Source organism: Carcharodon carcharias, chromosome 9 (genome assembly GCF_017639515.1).
Source record: "Carcharodon carcharias isolate sCarCar2 chromosome 9, sCarCar2.pri, whole genome shotgun sequence".
Lineage (NCBI taxonomy): Eukaryota > Metazoa > Chordata > Chondrichthyes > Lamniformes > Lamnidae > Carcharodon > Carcharodon carcharias.
The window spans coordinates 32,801,793-32,822,186 of NC_054475.1; the positions used below are offsets into that span (position 1 = coordinate 32,801,793).

Consider the following 20,394-nt stretch of genomic DNA (forward strand, 5'->3'; position numbering starts at 1 on the left):
GTATGTTGACTTTAAAGTTCATAATGGATGCTAATGTAGGTTCTGAACTGTAAAGAGGCTTTGGCATTGTAATTGTTTTTGTGGGGGCAGTTCTAGGAATTACACTCTGGGAGGAGGGGGTTGGAGAGACTAAACAGAACTATAGCTGAAAGGAGAGAAAATAGATGGATGCAAACTTGAGGAAATCTTTATCTTCTCAATAGTTTGTAGATTTAGAACAACATACCTGTATGTCTTTGAGGAATAATGCATAAGAAAGCTTTGTTTCTCCAGAAGGGCAATCACAGAATTGAGTCATATCAGCCAACTGTTGCATCTGGCATAGCATTGCTCATTGAAATCAAGGTCACTGCAGCCTTGAACTTCTTTGCTTCCAGCTCCTTCCAGACTTCCTTGGGGTTATCCATAATAACCGTGGTGGTCCATGCTTCGGCTGAATCCCTGTTTCCTCAGCCAAAAAGATTGATCACTTTCCCCATGGACATGTAGAAGTAATAGAATAGAGTGGGATTCACTGTGACTTAGGTATTCCCTGGAAACTAGGGAATCATTGGTTGTACTGTACCTCTGGCACAGCATGATTGTCTTAGTGAATTTCAAGGTGTAACACCCTGTTAATGTTTAGGTCGCATTGTGGCCTTAATGCCATATGGAAAGACCTGTACACTCCACCCCAGTGCAAGTTTCTCATCCGTGATTGAAATGCTTTTCTACATATTCTACTTCATCTAAAAGGTGCTCAGTGATTTCAACATGGTGGGAGGGAGGCTGCACTATCTCATTCAAAGGATCATGAGAGACTCATGGGCAGTGACCTCCAGGACAGGACTGAAAAGGCCCAGTTGCCTCCAAAGTTGCACCCGAGAACCTGAGTGTCCTCTCTGAACTGCTCCCAGCTATCTTAAACCTTGACAACAGCTGGGATTTTCTGGGGCACTGTGGCAGGACCTGCTGAGGGGGATGCGGCAGGCCAGACAAAAGTGCATTGGCTTTCAGCAGGACCTGAACATCCTGACGATAGGTGGGACTGGAAAATACTGGCCAACGTTTCCTTGCTTGTCTACATCCAAAATGAGGATCTCCTTTCAGTGATGTCAGTGAAGTCTGATATCCCCTTCTACCCATATGAGCATGCAGCCAATGATGGGTTGAGTGCCACTGCCACATGAATGGCTCATTCTGATGAGCAAGCTGTACTGATTTACCATGGTCCCACAACCAAGTGAACAGGCGTATGCATTGTGTACCATTGCTATAGGCTTGATTTAGGGCACAATCAAATTTCGAGGCCTTGATTTCTACCTCAATCAGATTTATCATGGTGGATCTAATAAATAGGAGAAAAATATCAGTTGAAAATGAAATATAGGGCTTACTGGTTTCCAAGATTATATTTTTCTTTAATAGAAATGTAAAGAGTAAATAGTTGATTTGGTTGCATTAAAATCTAATTTCTCAAAATGCTTTTTGTTTTTAGAATTGACTGCTTCTGATGATAGTTCTCTCGAAGATGGTAAGTCCTCAAATTGTAGAGTGCAAAGGGGTTGCAATTGGTTTGGGGTTGTACAAGGGGCAATAGTGAATTGGAAAACAGATGGGGTGTCAAACACGCTGCTGATCAACAATCACCCATTTTGCACATTGTTCAATCTAAATTTTACACCCAAAAATTTCATTCTCACCTTGTAAGTCAATAAGGCGGATTTACTATGGATGGAATTAAATTTGTGAAGATTGATTTTTGCCTGTGCTTTTAGCTCACATAGACATTCACTGCATGCTGCATGGATCAAATAGTCTTCACCTATATTTCTATGGGACGCTTCACTTTGTTAGGACCCAAAATTGGACATGTGTAGTAATTGTGGGGCAGGATTTTTAGGTCGGTGTGATAGGCGGGCCCAGTAGCGGCCGGGGAATAGATCACCGCCTGCGATTGGCTCCCGACTGCGATTTCATGCTGGCTTGCCAATTAATGGCCAGCCAGCATGAAGCACGTGCTGAAATGCTCAGCGCTGCCATGTGGGGGTGGGAGGAGTGTGGACATAAGCGGGGGCTTGAGTGAATGCTAAATGAAAGCTCGCTGAAGGCAGAGAGCTGCCTCAGGGAGCTGAAGACTTGAAAACAATTAAATAAAGATTTTAAAACATGGAAAAAAAAGTCCATTCATCAGAATCAGTCACCTGAACATATACATGATGAAAATTCTGTCCATACGTTTTTAAAAATTTAATAACGGAAACCTCATCCCGCCCTTGGATGAAGTTTCCTCAAAAATGCAAAGTCTGCCTGGCAGATTCGCCCGTCTGCCAGCTGTAATGTTGGATGGATCACAAAAAATCGGGGACAACTGGAACTTTAACAACTTTAATTGTCTTCTTAATTGTTGGTAGGCGTGCTTCCGACACTCAGGCATGCCTGCTGACCAAAATATTGCGCAAGTGTGGGATAATACTGGGACTCTCGCCCGATGTCATCTCGCGCGTTTTCGCGTCTGATTGGGTCAGGCGCGGACACGCACACCGACATAAAAATTCTGCCCACAATTTTGATAAACCTTGGACTGTAGCTTTAAGAATAATCCTGTGTTGTAAGATCAAATGATCTGTGCAAACCAATGAGTTAGTAGCGCGGGGAACCTCTACTGGGGAGTCCTTCTTTAGTTGTGGAGTGAGATGCACGCATGTAGCTGCTGCTGCTGCCTTGTAAATAAAGTTCAATGTTCCCACCCAGAAAAGTTGCCTGGAAAATCAACTCTATAGCAACATGATTTTGATGGTGGCAGCGATGGAGAGCCCCAAGGTGCATCCTCGGATCTCAGTGAAACAAACCTGTCAAGCTGCTGACACCAGTTGGCTACCCCAAAAACAAATTGTCAGCCCAGGTCTTTCAAATTTCAGCTCAGTCTGCAGGAGAGTCCAGGGACGGAGAAATGAGGCAAACAGGAGGATGGCATGTAGTGGGCCAGCAGCGACCCACAATATTAAAGAGAAACAGAAAATGCTGGAAATGTTCGCAATGTCTGGCAGTATCTTTTGAAGGGAAAAACAGAGTTAATGGGCAGAATTTTACATCCCTTTCTGGCAGGCGTGGGGACTGAAAATGCAGTGAGCCATTCAAAAATCCGTGGACTTTGGCAGGACTGGAAAATCATGCCATTGGGCGGGGCTGTAAAATTCTGCCCAATGTTTCAGTGACCTTTCATCAGATATGGTTAGAGATGTAACCAGTTTTAAGCTAGTGAAAGGGGTGGTGGGGGGGGTGGGGGGTGTGGTGGGGATGAGGGTAGGGTGGGATAAAGAACAAAAGGGAAGGCCTGTGAAAGGGTGGAAGACAGGAGAGATTAAATGACAAAAGAGTTGGTGCTACAAGACCAAAGGGAGTGGTAAGAAAACAAAAAGTGTTTCTAGAGGAGGTGTGAATGGCATATTCATGACAGATGATGTCCAAAAGCAAAAAAAAGAGAAATACTAGAGAGAAAACTAAAATAGCAAGGAAAAATGGAGCAAAATAGGGACAGAGATTACAATCTGAAATTGTTGAGTTTAATATTGAGCCCAGAAGGCAGTGAAGTGCTTAACTGAACGATGAGATGTTGTTCCTTGAGCTTGCATTGAGCTTCATTGGATCTCTGCAGGAGGCCAAGGACAGAGAGGTCAGAGTGCGAGCAAGATACAAAATTGAAATACAGGTGGCTAGAAGTTCGGGGTTATGCTTGCAGAATGAAAGGTAGTGTTCCACAAAGCAGTCACCCAATCTGCGCTTTGTCTCCCTAATGTAGAGGAGACTGTGTCATGAGTAGCAAATACAGGTACACTAAATTGAAAGAAGTACATGTAAATTGCTGTTTCATCTGAAAGGAGTGGTGGATCTTGGACAGTGAGAATGGATGTGATAAAAGGGCAGGCAATGTATCTCCTGCAGTTACATGGAAAGTTGTCATGGGAAGGGGAAGGTGCTGGGGTGATTGAGGAATAGACTTAGGTGTGGCCATAATATTAAAGTGGAAGTAGGAGGTGCACTTTTGCTCTCAACACTTTAAATATATTTAGCAAATGATTCATGAAATGTGCGCAGGTGCCTCATTTCGGACAGGCACCAGGGCCTCCTAAAAAAAGGGCTTAGACAAATTTAGTAGCAGCCCGAATGCCGTCATTCTGCTAAATTAGTCCTTTATGTGCCTGTTTTACACCTGTAAAGTTGATGCAACAATATTGAATCTGTGTTGCTATAATTATCATAATCTTATGAGAAATATATCCATTAAAGGCACGATGTCCTTTTGGGATGTTTTAGTATTGTTTAGGCTTAGAGTCAAATCAAACTTTAATGCAAACAGCAAATGCTGGAAGTACACACAAGGGCATGCAGCATCGGTGGAAAGAGAAACAGAGTTAATCAAAATTGGTGAGAGGCCACAGTTCTGAAACATTAAGCCTCCTGCCTGACCTGCTGGATATTTCCTGAAATTCCTGTTTCCATTTCAGATCTCCAGCATCAACAGCATTTTTCCTTTTCTCAAGCTATAATAGAAAAAGTTAAGTATTTCACAAAAATCTGTAATGTAGCATAAAATAATCCAGGCAAACAACATTTCAATATATCATCTAATTGGTGTCCCAAGTTCTAAACTTGTTATAGTTTGCAAATCCCAATTCTTGTAAATCAGACTTTATGGGCAGAATTTTTAGCTCAGCGAGCAGGCAAGCACCTGATCTGCTCGAGCGTGAAATAACACATGATGACGTCTGGCGAGCATCCCGACGTCATCGTGCATTCGCACGATATTTCAGTCGGAGGGCGCACACTAAACCTGGAAGTGCACCTGCCAATTAAGAGGAAAATTAAGCCCAATCCAACGGCGCAACTGATGGAGATTTTCCATTGTCCATCCATCGTTACAGTTGGCAGGCAGGCGAATCGGCCAAGCGGCCTTTGCATTTTTCAGGAAACCTCATCCAAGGGCGGGGTGAGGTTTCCGTCATTAAGTTTAAAAAAATGTATGGACAGAATTTTCATCATGTATGTGTTCAGGTGACTGATTCTGATGTGTGGGCATTTTTTCCAGATTTTAAAATCTTTATTTATTGCTTTTAAATTCTTCAGCTCCCTGAGGCAGCTCTCTGCCTTCAGGGAGCTTTCATTCAGCGCACCCGCATGCCCGAGCTGACTTCAGCACTCGCCCTCCTCCTGCCCCCACCCCAGCAGCGTTGAGCCTTTCAGCACGCATTTCACGCCAATTAATGGCCAGCCAGTGTGAAATCATGGCTAGGGGCCGATCGCAGTCAGTGGTCCATTCCCCGGCTGTTTCCGGGCCCACCAATCGCGGGCACCCATCGAACTAAAAATCCTGCCTTATGTTAAATATCAACAACCATACAAAGCACAAGAAAACTATTTTTTTCTGTTCAAATATTCTGTAATGTTAACAAATTTACCTTGAAACTAGTAATATTTATTCATAACTAATAACTTGATGGTTATATTTGTTTCTCATTGGACTTTTTGAAGTGAGCTTCATGGATGCTTTTTTAAAACAGTGAGCTCGCTGGACCAATAGGCTCCATAATTTTTTATTTCACAAATGTAAAATTCTTTTATATATGATGTTGGCCAAAATGTTAAGTATCTAACTGATTCTTTTTGAATAATTTTGATCCATGTTATTGTTTGCTTTCCACAGATACTGAACGCAATCACAGCCAAAATTCATCCACAGAGTTCTTGACAGCTGGGCATGTGATGCAAAGGAACAACTCTCCACTGCCTCCTCTGCAGCCCAGGAGGCCCACCCCACCCCAGACACTGGAAGGGCTTGCTCCCATCTGTCATCAGCACAGTGATTATGAAAAATCACCTGTCATGGACACAGCTTGGGTGGAGTCTAATCTTGATGAACCCTACGAGAAAGTGAAAAGAAGCTCCTCTTTGAGCAGCAAGTCAAGGTACAGTTTGGATTTCATTTAAAGTGATAGGCCATCAGATGCTCAGGGTCATGCTTGCAGAATAAATGGAGGCGTTTTGCAAAGTGGTCAGCCAATCTATGTTTGGTCTCCCCAGTGCAAAGGAGATCGCATCATTAGCAGTGAATACAGTATGCTAAATTGAAAGAAGTACAAGCAAATCACTGTTTCACCTGGAAGAAGTGTTTGGAATCTTGGACGGTGAGAAGGGAGGTGGTTAAAAGGGAGGTGTTGCAGCTCCCGCACCTAAGGTACCGTCAGAAGGAGAGCGGTGTTGGGGGTAATTGACGAGTGGACCAGGGTGTGGCCACAATAATAATGTGGGGACAGGAGGAGCACTCCTGCTCTGACCACTTTAGAATTAAACAAATATCACCTCAATGCAAATACTATTAAGGTAGTTGACAGGGTTCTGTTGAAGAATCATGCGGACTTGAAGCGTTAACTGTGCTCCTCTCCACAGATGCTGCCAGACCTGCTGAGTTTTTCCAGGTATTTTTGTTTTTGTTTTGGATTTCCAGCATCCACAGTTTTTTGCTTTTAATTTAAGGTAGTTGACAGAGTGCCCCTGACTTGACACAGTTAATTTTCTTATTATTCAAGAGAAAAATTGGAACAGAAACTGAAAACCTACATCAAAGGTTTAGCAATATGATTAAAACATTTTTTAAAATATCACTAAGCTCTTTATTTTAATCTTTAATGGGTATCTGGAGATGGCTGTCATTAGTTTGATGTAATTTTAATTTTTTTAATGAATTGCTGCCGCTTACAACAATCCTGTAAGTAAGCCACATGCCCCCTAACATGTAGAAGCTGTAGCTCTGCAGGTTTTCCTCCGTGCAGACAGCTCACACCCTTCAGGACAAAACACTTCTCATGCCAAATGCACTTTATTTCCCTGCAAACCACTCTAGCAGACAGCAATGTCAGCACAGTACACTCAAGCTGGGCTATAATGCCAAATTAAATAATTTATTTACAGAAATTAAAGTAGTAAGGCACAAGCAGAACACACACATTTTGATATAATGGCAGTATGCGGTCTGTTTTAAAATTACACACCACTCTTGACAATAGTGAATGTAGTCACAACATCCTTATCAACTGTCTGCAACATGCTCCAACACTTATTCTCAGCCTTGTTCCATTGCAGACTTGAGTTCCCGTGCTGTCATGGTTTGGTTTGCTCCTCTTTCTTTCTCTCAAAGTCTAGAGATAGAATCTTCGGCTTAGTGAGTGGGGGCGAGCCCCGCTCGCTGAGGCGTAAAATGATGCAGGGTGACATTGGGCAAACGTCCCAACGTCACCGTGTGTCATTCAGGTTTTCAGTTTGGCAGGCACGCGGCCGACTCGGCTGCATGCCTGCCGAGCTGTCAAAGGCCTATTAAGGCCATTTAATAATCAATTAGATCATTGACCTGAGCTGCCCATCCAACCTTAATGTTGGCGGGCAGGTGAAGAGCCCAGGCAGCCTTCACACCACTTCGCGGGCGGGATGAGGTTTCATAAACGTTTTTAAAGTGTTGGAAATTTTTTTATTAACATTAACGGACATGTCGCAGCTCATGTGACAGTTTCACATGAGGGTACATATCCTTTAAATTTTTTTCTCCCTTTATTCAGTGTTTTATATGTGAAACCAATCTCCCTGAGGCACCTCTGTGCCCAGACTCGGGCAAACCCCCTCGTCTGCTCAGCGCTTCCATGCGTGTGTCAAGCAGGGCGGGCCTTAATTGGCCCGCCCACGTAAAATGGTGGTGCCCAGCTGATTGGGTGCCTGCCCACACCCGCCCCGCACAACCCCCTTGATGGGGAGAAAATTCTCCTCTAAATGTTCCAGTGGCTTTTTAAGTACTTCATTACTTCCTCCTGTCACACAATTTCCATGATGCCTAATTATATTTTTCTGTTATACCTTTCTTTCACAATTAAACTTACTTGTTCTCCAAGCTTAGTCTCTTAGGTATGTGGTAATAATGCCTCTGAAAACTCAGCAGTTTCTTATGGACAGATGGTGCTGTTGCTGCCTGGATCCCTGTCCCTTTCCTTCTTCTTGTTTCTACTTCCTCTCTATTACAAGAGATCCACCTGTAACAACTCACAACAGAACCATGAGTTGCCACCATTGCCGTGTTCCTGCATTCATCTTGACCCCATTCCACTGTGACCTTCTTCCTAATCTAAAAACCACCCTGCAGGCTGAAAACAGTGACGGAATTCAGCTGATGGCACTGCAGAAAGGATCTTTGACTAGTTTGTGCTGGATAGGGACCCAGCCAGGAGGGGCTTGAGGCTAAGTGGGAAAGACCAATGCAGTGAGTGGTGGATTTTATGAAAAGATTAAACAATTCTCTGTGCCACAAATCTATCATCTAAAATTAGCAGAAATATTCATCAACTCCGTCTTTCCCCACCTATCCTGAGCATCCATACCTCACCCACCTCCCAATCCCCAAATTCTCCCACCTTCCACAGCACCACAATATTCCTATGCTCCCCAAACACCATCACTACCAATCTACAAAAACCCATCAACTTCCTGTTACTGTTGCCTCCAATACCTAAAACCTAACTCATACCTATTTACAACTTGGAATGCTTTCTTTATCATCTTCTGTTTTATTTGTTTCTTTTAAAAGAAAAGATAAGATAGTTTAACAAACTTTTCATTAGTAATCAAGACTGCTAGTTTCAACAAATATGTGCACAATCTTACAATTCAAGCCCGAAGAGTATCACTACTCCTTTTGCACTACTTTGGTACCAAATTGCAATGCAAATCATTGAGAGTCAGTGGCATTGAATGTTACATAGCACAACACAGAGCATTCTCCGACTGACTGAGCAGCATCACATAAATCTACCAATTTTAATTATTCCATTTAACATTCGTAGCTTAACCTTTTAGGAGAAGTTTGTTTCAGATTCAAAAATGAATTCTTGAAATTGTAAACTATTTCTAAATTTTTAAATTAATAAACTATCTATTCCATCTGCTATTGGATATAATGTCAGATTGAGCAAACATTTGCAGAAATGGGCATCTTGCATTTACTGATGCTCTGAGGTTTCCTATTGCAGGATAGCGACTGACTGCTCATTTTTAAAAATTCTTTCAAGGGATGTGGGCATTGCTGGCAAGGCCAGCATTTTTATTGCCCATCCCTAATTGCCCTTGAGAAAGTGGTGGTGAGCTGCCTTCTTGAATCCCTGCAGTCCATATGGTGTAATTACACCCACAGTGCTGTTTGGGAGGGTGTACCAGGATTTTGATCCAGCCACAGTGAAGGAATGGTGATGTGGTTCCAAGTCAGGGTGGTGTGTGGCTTGGAGCGGAACTTGCCGGTGTTGGTGTTCCCATGCATCTGCTGCCTTTGTCCTTCTGGGTAGAGGTCACGAGTTTGGCAGGTGTTGTTGAAGGAGCTTTGGTGAGTTGCTGGAAGGCATCTTGTAGATGGTACACACTGCTGCTACTGTGCATCAATGGTGGAGGGAGTGGATGTTGGATGTGGTGGAAGGGGTGCCAATCAAGCGGGCTGCTTTGTCTTGGATGGTGTCAAGCTTCTTGAGTGTTGATGGAGCTGCACTCATCCAGGTAAGTGGAGAGGTTCCATCACACTCCTGACTTGTGCCTTGTAGATAGTGGACAGGCTTTCAGGGGGTCGGGAGGTGAGCTACTCACCGCAATGTTGAGATCCCATGTGTGTTAATGACCTCCAATACTTCAGATAGACCTCACCTTGGTAATCAGAAATCAAGGCCCTGGTGTGTACTGTAACCACATCAAATGTGTCTGACACCAGGTGAAACCAAAACAGAAGCAGGCACAGATTGTTACCATCTGTATTGCCAATGTCTGGTTGTTCTGTAGATGTGAACCAGTTTTTGCATGCTTGAATGCATTATCATGTAGCCAGGTATTCTGATAGAACCTGTGAGTAATCAGTAATATATGTGACATTCTTGTGGATAATGAACTGAAAAGTGATTGAGTATGGCATTCAACCCTAGTGTCAGTTTAACTTGTGTAGAAATGAAATTAACCTAACCAGCATGGAGAGAAGATCACTATGAAACAGCTAAAGATGATTGGGGCTAGGATGCTGTCCTAAGGAACTTCTGTAGTGATGTCCTGGGGTTGAGGTGATTGGTCTCCAACAACCACAACCATCTTCTTTTGCACTAAGTATGCCTCCAGCCACTGGAGAGTTTTGCCTCCCAGTACCCAATGACTTCATTATTGCAGGCCCCTTGATGCCACACTTGGTCAAATGCTGTCTTGATGTCAAGGGCAGTCACTACTGTCACCTCACCTCTTGAGTTCAGCTCTTTTGTCCATGTTTGGACCAAGACTGAAATGAGGTCTGGGGCTGAGTGATCCTGGTGGAACCCAAGCTGAGCATCAAGTGAGCCGATTATGAATAACTGTCACTTAATAGCACTGTCAATGACACCTTCCATCAATTAGCTGGTGATTGAGTGTACATTAATGAAGCAGTAATTGACTGGAATGGATCTGTCCTGCTTTTTATGGACAGGACACATCTGGACAATTTTCAGCTTTGTCAGGTAGATGCCTGTGTTATAGCTGTACTGGCATGGCCATTTCTGGAGCATATGTCTTCAGCGCTACAGCAGGGATGTTGAGGTGGCTCACAGCCTTTACTTTATCCAATGCAATCAGACATTTTTTGATGTCACATGGGGTGAACTGCATTTTCTGACCACTGACTTCCATGTTAGTGGGGATCTTAAGAGGAGGCAGAGCTGGATTATTCACTCAGCATTTCTGGCTGAAAATGTTTGGAAACGCTTCAGCCTTGCCTTTTGCACTCGCAAGCCGACCTTCACCAATTGAAGATGGGTTGTTCATGGAGCCTCTTCCTTCTGCTAGTTGTTTAATTGTCAACCACAATTCATGACTGGTTGTGGTAAGTTAAAGAGCTTTTCTCTAATCAGTGGTTGTGGATTCATGTAGCCCATGTTATAGCTTTATCAAACTGGCACATCATTTTTAGGTATGCCTGGTGCTGCTCCTGACATGATCTTCTACACTCGTCCTCACTGAACCAAGGTGGGTCCCTTGGCTTGATAATGATAAAATGAGGAATATGGGGCTACTGAATGTAAGACAATACAATTTTGTTGCTTCTAATGGCCCACAGCACCTCATAAATGCCCAGTTTTAGCACTGAGTTCCTCACAACACGATGTAAAGTGTCTTCACTAAGGAGACAGAACTTCATCTGTAGAAGGACTATGCAGCGGTCACTCTACCAATGCTACCATGGACAGATGCATCTATGACAGTAGATTGGTGAGGACAAGATCAAGTATTTTCTCACCGCAAGGCCCAATTTGGCAGCTTAGCTAGCTTGGTCAGTAGTAGTGCTATTGAGCCACCCTTTTTAATGGGTATTGAAGCTCCCCACCTATTGTTCATTCTGTGCCCTTACTAGCCTCATTGCTTCTTCTAAGCAGTGTTCAGTCTGGATAAGTACTAATTCATCAGCTGAGGGAGGGCAATAGGTGGTTTTTCTTTCCCTTGTTGGACCCAATGCATGAGACTTCATGGGGTCCAGAAGTAAATGTTGAGGACATAAAAGATCACTCCCTTCCGACTGTATGTCATTGTGCCACCACCTCTGATAGGTCTGTTCTGCCAGTGAGACAGCACATACCAATAGTAATGGAGGAGTCTTGGACATTGGCTAAAAGGTATGACTGTGTGAGTATGACAATGCCAGACGTTTGTTTGACTAGTCGGTGGGACAGTTCTCCCAATTTTGGCACAAATCCCCTGATGTTAGTGAGGAGGGCTTTGCAGGGTCAGCTAGGCAGGATATGCCTTTGTTGTGTACGAATCTGGTGCCTAGGCCAATGCCAGGTGGATGGTCCGTGTTATTCTTATTATAGGTTTTTGGAACAATTTTGAGATAATCTAGTGAATTAGTGGGATATTTCAGAGGGCAACTGAGAGTTAACCAATTAGCTGTAAGTCTGGAAACTATGAAAGTTAGATGTGTTTATGTGGCTTAGTAATAACCTCAAAAATGATATTAGTACAATAAACTCCAGGGGCAGTATTTTACACCTCGCGGGTGGGCATGTGCCCGACCTGATCGGGCATAAAATAGCGCGAGAAGACATGGGGCGAGCATCCCACTTCATCCTGCATAGGTGCAATTTTCAGGTCAGAGGGCGCGCTCGGGTGTTGGAGTCGCATCTGCCATCAGGTAAGAGGCCACTTCAGGCTATTAAAACCCAATTGAACCAAATTTTATATTGCCCGTGCAATTTCATGCTCATCACATGGGCAAAATGGGCAGGCGGGCAGCCCACATTTTGCATAACCTCCTCCAAGGGTGGGATAAAAAGGGTCAGCAGCATTGCCAGTGTGAGTAGTGAGGAGTTAGAAGATAGTTTGCTGCTGGTTGCTTATTTGAACATGACAGCTTCATCTCTGTTCTGAGCTTCATTCTTAGCATTTCTAGGCTTCATTTCAGGACTCATTGGTGTCTCCAAGGCACCCAGAAGATTTTGATTGTGTGGACCCTTCCAGGTATCAGACAGTCTTCTGTAACCCTGGTAATGGGATTGTGCTTTCCACTGGTGGCACCTCCTCTGAGCAGGAAGAGAGGGCAGAAGGGAGAGGAGGCCAAATGTCCCAATGCAGCTTCCAGAAGGAGTGACCTATGGGAGGAGAGACATAGACACAAGGGGTGCAGGGCCATTAGGTAGTCCAAGGTGGAAGGGGCCGCAGAAGACACCACTATCCTTTTTTTTTTAATTCATTCATGGGATGTGGGCTTCGCTGGCTGGGCCAGCATTTATTGCCCATCCCTAGTTGCCCTTGAGAAAGTAGTGGTGAGCTGCCTCTGGAACTGCTGCAGTCCATGTGGTGTAGGTACACCCACAGTGATGTTAGGAAGGGAGCTCCAGGATTTTAACCCAGCATAGTAAAGGAACGGCAATATATTTCCAAGTCAGGATCCTGCTGCCAGGGTTTACAGGCGGTGATGCAGCTACCTCAATATGTCTGAGATGCAATGCCGAAGGAGGCCCCATCTCTCCGGGGAGACTGACATCCATCTGTCAGATGATTGGGCCTGAGATCACCTCCTGTGTGGGTGGACACCCTGTGCCAGTAGCTCTGTAGGCTACAGTGGTCCTCAATCTCTATGCCTCCGGCTCTTTCCAGGGGTCAGTGGGGGATCTTTGTGGAGTGTCCCAATCAGCTGCCCACAGTTGTGTCACACTGGTGACAGAAGCTCTGTTCAGGCAGGTAATGACATTTATTAATTTCCGTATGGACGAGGCCAGCCAGGCTGAGTGAGTCAGAGGCTTTGCAGCAATTGCTGGGTTCCCCCGCATCCAGGGTGCAATCGACTGCACACATGTAGCCATCAAGGTGCCAGCGGGTCCGCCGGGTGCCTTCGTCAACAGGAAGGGATTCCACTCCATGAACATGCAGATAGTGTGTGATTATGGGATGCAGATTCTGCAAGTCTGTGCAAGGTACCCTGGCAGTTCCCATGACACTTATATCCTCAGACACTCCCAAGTGCCGAGCTCATTCAGTGCTCCAGCCCAACTGGATGGATGGCTGCTGTGTGACAAGGGCTATCCATTGAAAAGGTGGCTTATGATGCCTCCCGCCGCCCAAGAACAGAGGCAGAGCAACGTTATAATAGGAAACACAGACTGGGTGACCGCTTTGCAGAACACCTTTGGTCTGTCCGCAAGCATGACCCAGACCTCCCTGTCGCTTGCCATTTCAACACTCCACCCTGCTCTCATGCCCACATGTCTGTCCTTGGCCTGCTGCATTGTTCCAGTGAAGCTCAACGCAAACTGAAGGAACAGCATTTCATCTTCCAACTAGGCATTTTACAGCCTTCGGACTGAATATTGAGTTCAACAATTTTAGTTCATGATCTCTCTCCTCCATCCCCACCCCCTTTCCAATCCCCCCTTTTTCCCCAATAATTTATATAAATTTTTCTTTTCACATCTATTTCCATTATTTTTAAATGTGTTTCCATCCATTGTTTTATCTCTACCTTTTAACCTATTTCGGTCCCTTTGCTTCACCCCAGCCCACCCCCACTAGGGCTATCTGTCCCTTGCTCATCCTGCTTTCTACCCTTAATTAGCACATTCCTTAGATAATATCACCACGTTCAACACCTCTTTGTCCTTTTGTCTGTGACATCTTTTGGCTATCTCCACCTATATCTGGCCCTCTATCCAGTTCTACCTGTCCTGCCGCACTCCCCCCCCCCACCTTAAACTAGCTTATATTTCACTTCTTTTCTATTTTTACTTAGTTCTGTTGAAGAGTCATATGAATGTTAACTGTGTTCCTCTTCGCAGATGCCATCAGACCTGCTGAGTTTTTCCAGGTATTTTTATTTTTGTTATAATAGGAGTCATGCCTTCACAAGGGCGGTGTTAGAGAGGACCATAGGTCTTCTCAAGATGCGCTTCCGATGCCTGGACCATTCAGGGGGTGCTCTACAATACCCCCCAGAGCGGGTGTCTCTGATAGTGGTTACATGCTGCACTCTCCACAATCTGGCCCTGGCAAGGGGGGACCCACTGGAGGAAGAGGATCCTGAGGCAGCTGCACAGGCCACAGAGTATGATTCCAACTGTGAGTCAGGAGAGGAGCACGGTGAGAACACTGAGGATATGGAGGCAGACCTCTGTGTCCTTCAGGGAGGCAGGGACGCCGGGGAGGCCTTAATCCATAGCTCCTTCAGCTAGGCTGCCAAAGATCTGCCTCCACCTCATGCCAGGGGATGCTGTCTCCATCCCAGATGTCTGAAATTACCCTTTCATCTGAACCCAAAGTCCACTCAGTGCCTGAGCAATAAAGTTTAGAGCCACTCATGTCCAGCATTACATACTGGTGTACCCTGCACCAAAAAAATACAAAGGTGAAGCATACTCAGGCCATTATGACAAAAACAAAATTTACCTCATTTTAACAATCCAAAAAAATTAACACAACCTTCTCCGGTCTTCATTCCAGGACAGTAAAGACAAAGATAAACAATTACACAACAGGAGATCACTCGTGACCTGTCCCTCTTGTGCTCCTGATGCCTTATGTTCGCGAGTGCTACGTCATGGTGCCCCCCCCACCCGCCGGCTGACTCTGCTGTCTTGTTGGCTTTGATGACCTTGACGGTCGTCCACTGGCCAGTGGAGCCTGTGCTGGCCCCGCCTGGGAGGGAGCGGCCAGTGCCATGGCTGGCATCTCCCCAGTCGCTGCAGCCTCATCAGGTGCCATGGTCACAGGCAGAGGAGCTGCTGCCATCATCCAGAGCTCCCTGAGAGAAGCCACAGAGACGACTCGCAGATCGTGCGGTTACTCTGGACCTCCCTGCTTACAACTGATGGACTGGCACCTAGCTGGGATGGATACTGGGTGCCTCATCCATCTCCCACACTGGCACTGACTACCTGAGGTCAGTGCCCATGTGAGGTCTTGCAGATCCGAGCACAACCCAAGGAACCCCTGACTCTGTTCCTGGAGCTGCCTCTCTCAATGGAGTAGGCAGTGTGCTTGGCCATGAGGATCAATGCAGTGCTTATGCTCTGCATGGACTCCTCCACAACATAGACCATGGCACACATACCCTCACAGATCTCCGCCAGATCCTCCCACACACCCCGCTGGACATCCAGAATCCAACTCCAGAGACTCATCATCTGCCTTTGACTCAGCATCATCCTGGACCCCAGCAGTCCTCTGACCAGAACCCTGGGCACTCTCTGCCTTCATCTACAACTCAGGCGAGTATGAATTGCCCTCACCACTGTGCACTGACATTCTAGCTGAAGGTCTAATGCCCACTGAGGCACTGACATCTGTGCTGGTGCCTGGTTCAGAAAGCGAGGGTGACACAGGTGCATGGTGGTACTCTGGCATCAGGGGTGGCTCTTCTGTGTCCTGCGATTGAGTGCGTGCTGGCGAATCTAAGGGAGAACAGCAACATGTCATTAGCTTAAGTCATCACACTGTCACTGTGCATGCCAGACGCCCTGGTGAGACAATGGAAATCTGTATCATGGTGCCATCGACTTTCAATGATGAATGGGGAATCCAGTTTTGATGAGACTACACACAAATGTTTGCACCATCCGAAACTCTCATTCCAGTGCACTGCACTCTTACCTTTGTCTGACACCCCAGCCTTGGGGGGCCCCCACCTGTCTGCAACCTTTCAGTATTGTTCAGGGTAGTCGTCTCCTGAAAGGACAGAGGAGCATGGATTAGTCCATTCTCTACCTGCAGCCTGGCCAACCCCAGATGAGGAACACCTTGCAGGGCACATCTGAGTCATGGCCCTTGAGCCACAAGGCACTCAGCCCAAGCAGCCAGGGCTCACCCCCTTGGCCAGCTCCAGCATCATTGACAGTTGGCACTCAGACTCTTAACACACCTGAGCTCTGGGAGTGGGGGGGGTGGTGGGGGGGGGTTGACAGCCAGACCGTAACACTTCAACACACTGATCCATGCCAAAAACGGTATTCAACCTTCCGGAGCACAGCAGGTCGTTAAACCTTTTGTGGCACTGCACCCTTTTGCGTCACACAACATCGAGGCTGCTGACCTGGGATGCCACCTCCTCCCAAGCTCTTTTTGTTAAGTGCGGTGGCCTCCTCCTCCCATCTCTGGGGGCAATGGTGTCCCTCATGGCAGCCACCCCCTCCAGGAGGACCGCAAGGCACTCGTCCGAAAACAGGGGGCCCCGAGTGCCCACCCAACCTGCCCTCCTGCCTGGCATTTCCTGCTGCTCGAGGCCATAACTTCGGTCTTCAGAACGCTGCAAATATGTTCTTCCCTGGCAGCCTTCAAGGAGCTTCCTGTACCATTTTTAAATGGACAGGTCCTCGCCCCTGCCCAGCCCTTCCCCACCACTGAGAAGGCACATTTCATGCTGGACGGGCCTTAGTTGGCCAACCAGCGTGAAATCGCTGTCAGGGGCTGATTGCGAGCAGCAGCCCGTTTCCTGACCAGCTGCAGGCCAGCTGATCACGCGCGCCTGCCAAGGGTAAAATTCAGGCCCAGGTTTTTTTGCGGCAAAATATTCTTGGTAAAACACAGTACTCCGATGTCTAGCATTACCTTAAATAAAGCTGAGAGTATTACATGGAGGTTTTGACCATTCAGACATTGTGCATTGTCTAACATTTCCCTTTTGCTTCCATGATGGCCCATTGACAGAAAATTCTCTAAAACTTGAGGAACAATACTTTCAAACGATACCTGTATATTTACATTGTCAATTTTGTTCTTTTAAACTTTTCAGCAGTCCAGCAGTGACTCCATCAGATTCTGTACTGGGTGATCTCTTACCTTTTCAACATTTTGAAATGAGGAACAATCTGTATCAGAATCAAAGCTCAGTAAGTGCACCATCAACTCCAGAACTGCGAGGACGCATCCACCATCAAACAGCGAGGTAAGAAGGAATAAGATAAATGTTATATAATTGATCTAGTCGCAAAAATCATTTCTAACCAACTAAACACTAAATGCAAGTATATTCTAAAACTCTGAGGAAGAGCCACGTAACTTATCTGTGGGGTAAATATTAAATAATTTGCCAGCAAACCCTTCCATACATTGCCAGTTACTTGTATATTGAAGTCCTGTTTTGCCGAATGTTTGAACACGCCCTGAATGCCTACACATTAGCTTAGACATGCAATATTAAACCAACCAGACTCAGGCATCCAGGCTACACCACAACAAAAGATTCACGTACAGAAGAACTTCAAACAAACTGTAAAGTGGATCAGTCACCACCACCTGTAAATTAGGGGATTAATTTAAAAGATTTTCATCAAATATTGGCAAATACTCAAATGGAGTCAACTGTGGCTCAGTTGGTAGCACACTTTTCTCTGGGCAGAAATTACCTCCCGTTGGGGGAGTTGTATGGGGGCGGGCCGAACCCGATCGGCACCCTCGATCGGGCCTGCGCCGCCATGTGGGTGGGACAATTAAGGCCTGGAAGCGCTGAGCGGGTGGGGGGGGGGAATTCCCTGAGTCGGGGCCTGCGCACTTAGAAATCTCCCTGAGGCACAGAGGTGCCTCAGGGAGATTAGCTTAAGTTATGAAACACCGAAGAAAGGTAAAAAAAATTTAAGGACGAGTCCCCTCACGTGAAACTGTCACATGAGCTGGGACATGTTCATTAATTTTTTCAAAAAATTTTATTTAATTGATAAACTTTTTTTTTGGAAAATACGCTTTATTCATAAAATATCTGGAAGAACATACCAAACCATTTCAAAATCACCAGCGCAAAGGTACAATCAGGTTCAACTTTTACAACATGTATCACGAGGTGCATCAATACCATAAGTGAATATTACAATCGTTTGCAGACATTCATTTTGAGCTGTACAGCCCAAGGGGCTCTAAACAGTTCCCAGTCCTTCGGTGCACTGTGGCAGAAAGGTCTTAGACAGTGACCTTTCCCCATTCCCTTGGGGCGGCTGCCCCAAGCTTTAGTGCATCCCTCAGCACGTAGTCCTGGACTTTGGAATGTGCCAGTCTGCAACACTCGGTCAGGGACAACTCTTAAATAAACCCTTCATAAAACCTTATCTTGTCTGTGGATGAGGTTTCATGAAAAATGCAAAGGCCGCCTGGGCTCTTTGCCTGCCCACCAACCTTAAGGTTGGATGGGCAGCATTCTTAACAACTTTAATTACTTTCTTAATGGCCTTTATAGGCCTTTGACAGTTTGGCAGGCGTGCAGCCGAGCTGAACTGACAACCTAAATGACGCGCAGTGATGTCGGGACGCACGCCCAACGTGACCACGCATCATTTTACGTGTCGGCGAGCAGGCCCTGCCCCCGCCCACCGGCCCAAAAGTTCTTCCCTCTGCGTCTGAAGGTTGTGGGTTTAAGTTCCACTCCTGAGACTTGAGCATAAAAATCTAGGCTGGCAATCCAGTGCAATGGCTGAGGGTGTGCTGTAATGTCAGAAGTACCATCTTTCAGACGAGACATAAAACCAAAGAGCTGCCTGCTCTCACGTTGCTAAAAAAAATCCCATGGAAACACTTTGAAGAAGAGTACGGCGGTTACCCCCAGTGTCCCTGCAAATATTTAGTCCTCAATCAGCATCACTGAAAAAATCTGGTCATTATCATATTGCTGTTTGCCGGAGCTTGCTGTGTGCAGATTGACTGCCACGTTTCCTAACACAGTGACTACACCTGAAATAATACTTCAATGTCTGTAAAGCACTTTGGGACATCCTGAGGCCATGATAGGTGTCATATAAATGCAAATCTTTCTTCTTCTTTGTCTATCAGACGCAAAATTTCCCAAAGCAATAAACTTCAACTGTTTTCTTGGGCCTAGGGGCAGAATCTCCTGTTCAATGTGTGGGGCCGGACCCTGCAAGCTGGCGCGTAAAAGGACACGTGGCAATGTCGTGGCGTGCGTCCCGACGTCACTGTGCGTCATCCTGATCTTTCGTTTGGCGGGCGCAAACCGGAGTCGGCTGCGCGCCACCCAACTGTCAAAGCCATTAATGATCTAATTATCTAACTGAACAGGGCTGCACATTCAACCTTAAGGTTGGCAGGTGGACAGGCGAAGAGCCCAGGCAGCCTTCGCATTTTTCATGGAACCTCATCCACGGGTGGGATGAGGTTTCATGAAGATTTTATTAATTCAAGAAAAATTTTCATGAAAATTCATAAACATGTCCCAGCTCATGTGACACTGTCACATGAAGGGACATGTCTGAATAATTTTATTTTTTCTTTTTTTCAATGTTTCTTTCTGAAATTAATCTCCCTGAGGCAGCTCCGTGCCTCAGAGAGATTTTTGCGCTCTTTTGCACATGTGTGCAGGCCCCGAGGGGTGACTTGAAAGAAGTTTACAAAATTATGAGTGGCATGGACAGAGTAGATAGTCAGAAGCTTTTTCCCAGGGTGGAAGAGTCAATTACTAGGGGACATAGATTTAAGGTGAGAGGAGAAAACTATAAAGGAGATGTGCGGGGCAAGTTTTTTACGCAGAGAGTAGTGAGTGTCTGGAATTCGCTGCCAGATGAGGTGGTGGAAGCAGGTACTATAGTGGTGTTTAAGAGGCAGCTTGACAAATTCATGAATAGGATGGGAATAGAGGGATACAGACCCCGGAAGTGCAAAATGTTTTAGTTGACGGGCAATGTGATTGGCACAGGCTTGGAGGGCCGAAGGGCCTGTTCCTGTGCTGTACTTTTCTTTGTTCTTGTTCTTAGCTGCTACCCTAGATGCGGCTGAGTTTACTTGATTTTGGTATTCTCACTGTGCTATAATAAATGTTTCAGGAGTTAAATAAAACTGGAATATTGCAACATTTATATCCTTCTGCAAAGGTAAATTTTATGTGTGTGTTAAAGT

General features: G+C 45.6%; 1 protein-coding gene across 4 annotated transcripts in view; it reads left to right on the forward strand.

Annotated features, from left to right (window-relative positions):
* The window catches only part of LOC121281819 (innate immunity activator protein-like), a 73,831-nt gene that overhangs the window by 34,935 nt on the left and 18,502 nt on the right, over positions 1 to 20,394 (forward strand). For all 4 annotated transcript variants that reach the window (XM_041194842.1, XM_041194840.1, XM_041194843.1 and 1 more), the window contains 3 exons: positions 1,478 to 1,513; positions 5,684 to 5,945; positions 17,291 to 17,443. In XM_041194842.1, coding sequence (XP_041050776.1) covers positions 1,478 to 1,513; positions 5,684 to 5,945; positions 17,291 to 17,443 — 451 coding nt within the window. The remainder of the gene's footprint in view (positions 1 to 1,477; positions 1,514 to 5,683; positions 5,946 to 17,290; positions 17,444 to 20,394) is intronic.